At 73.6% G+C, this 1,239-nt stretch overlaps 1 protein-coding gene across 1 annotated transcript; it reads right to left on the bottom strand.

Moving 5' to 3' along the window:
* Nucleotides 1-15: 15 nt before the first annotated feature.
* On the bottom strand, nucleotides 16-901 carry LOC113408692 (lysine-specific demethylase 5C-like; the record flags this gene model as incomplete). The annotated part of the gene is made up of 2 exons (XM_026662070.2): nucleotides 350-901; nucleotides 16-127 (listed from the first exon to the last, which is right to left on the bottom strand). Coding segments are annotated over exons 1-2 (493 nt in total), but the record flags the coding sequence as incomplete, so codon positions are not given.
* Between the last annotated feature and the right edge of the window lie 338 nt (nucleotides 902-1,239).

Here is a 1,239-nt window from a genome sequence, read left to right as displayed (position 1 = left end):
CCCTCTGTCCGGCACACTCGGTGCCAGCCCCTGCCCCCCCCGGGGCACAGAAAACGTGGGGCACGTTACCAGAGGTGAAGGGGCCCATCTTCTCCGGTGGCGTGGTGTCCCCGTTCTCAAGGGAAAGCTGCAGGGAGGAGGGGGGGGGGGAAGGGGCAGACCGGGGGGACAACCCCATGGCCCCCCCCCCCCCCCCCCGCCACAGGGACCCAAATCTAAGGGGTCTGGTGCCTGGGGATCCCTCGCTGAGATCGGCCAACTCTGGGGTGGAGCAAAGGCTGATTATAACGGGGACCCACCTCCCCCCAGTGCCGGGCACCAACTCCTGGGGCGAGCGCCCCCCCCTCACCTTGGGCTGCTCGTTGCGGCTGGTCTCCCGCAGGGCGCCGGCGTCCCCGTGCAGCCGCTGGCGCAAGGCTGCCAGGCGCTCCAGGGGCCCGGCCAGTTCGGGCGAGGCCAGCAGCTGGCGGGCGCGGTCCTGCCAGGTGATGGCGCGCTCCGTCAGGCACTGCAGGGCCTCGCCCTCGGGCAGCCGCACGGGCAGCTTCTGCAAGGCCACCAGCAGGGCCAGGATGGTCTCGAGGCGCGGGCGGCGGGAGCGCTGGCACAGCGGGCACAGGAACTTGGCGTCCCACTCCCACCAGGCGGGCGAGGGCTTCTGGGCGCCCAGGCGGGGCCAGGCCACGCAGGGAGCGTGGAACCAGTCGCGGCAGAGCTCGCAGCGCAGCATGCCGGGCCCGGGCGGCTGGCCGCACACGCAGGAGGGGGGGCCGGGCGCCGGCGGGCCGGGCTTCAGCGCGTTGGCACGGCGCAGCCGCAGGATGCCCTCCTTCTCCTTCTGCTCGCCCTCCTTGAACGCCACGATCTGCCGGGACCGGGGGGGCGCTCAGTGTGGGCGGGGGGGCAGCCTGCCCGCTGCCGGCCCCCCCATGGCAGCAGGGCCAGCCCCTCTGCCAGCCTCCCCTTTCCTTCCCTGTCCGCTGCCGGCCCCCCCATGGCAGCAGGGCCGGCCCCTCTGCCAGCCTCCCCTTTCCTTCCCTGCCCGCTGCCGGCCCCATGCCAGCAGGGCCAGCCCCTCTGCCAGCCTGTCTCGCCTTTCCTTCCCTGCCCCCAACCTTTCCCACCTCCCCCCACGGCCCCCAGCTCCCCACCAACCCCCAACCTCCCCTCCTTTCCCCCCCACCCCCCTGCCAGCTCACCCCAATGTCTCTCCTGGTGCCCCTAGAGGGGACAGGCCCC

The sequence above is a fragment of the Terrapene carolina genome, unplaced genomic scaffold (genome assembly GCF_002925995.2).
Source record: "Terrapene carolina triunguis isolate 2854851 unplaced genomic scaffold, T_m_triunguis-2.0 Scaffold22086, whole genome shotgun sequence".
Taxonomy (NCBI): domain Eukaryota; kingdom Metazoa; phylum Chordata; order Testudines; family Emydidae; genus Terrapene; species Terrapene triunguis.
This window is presented reverse-complemented; position numbering and strand designations above follow the sequence as displayed.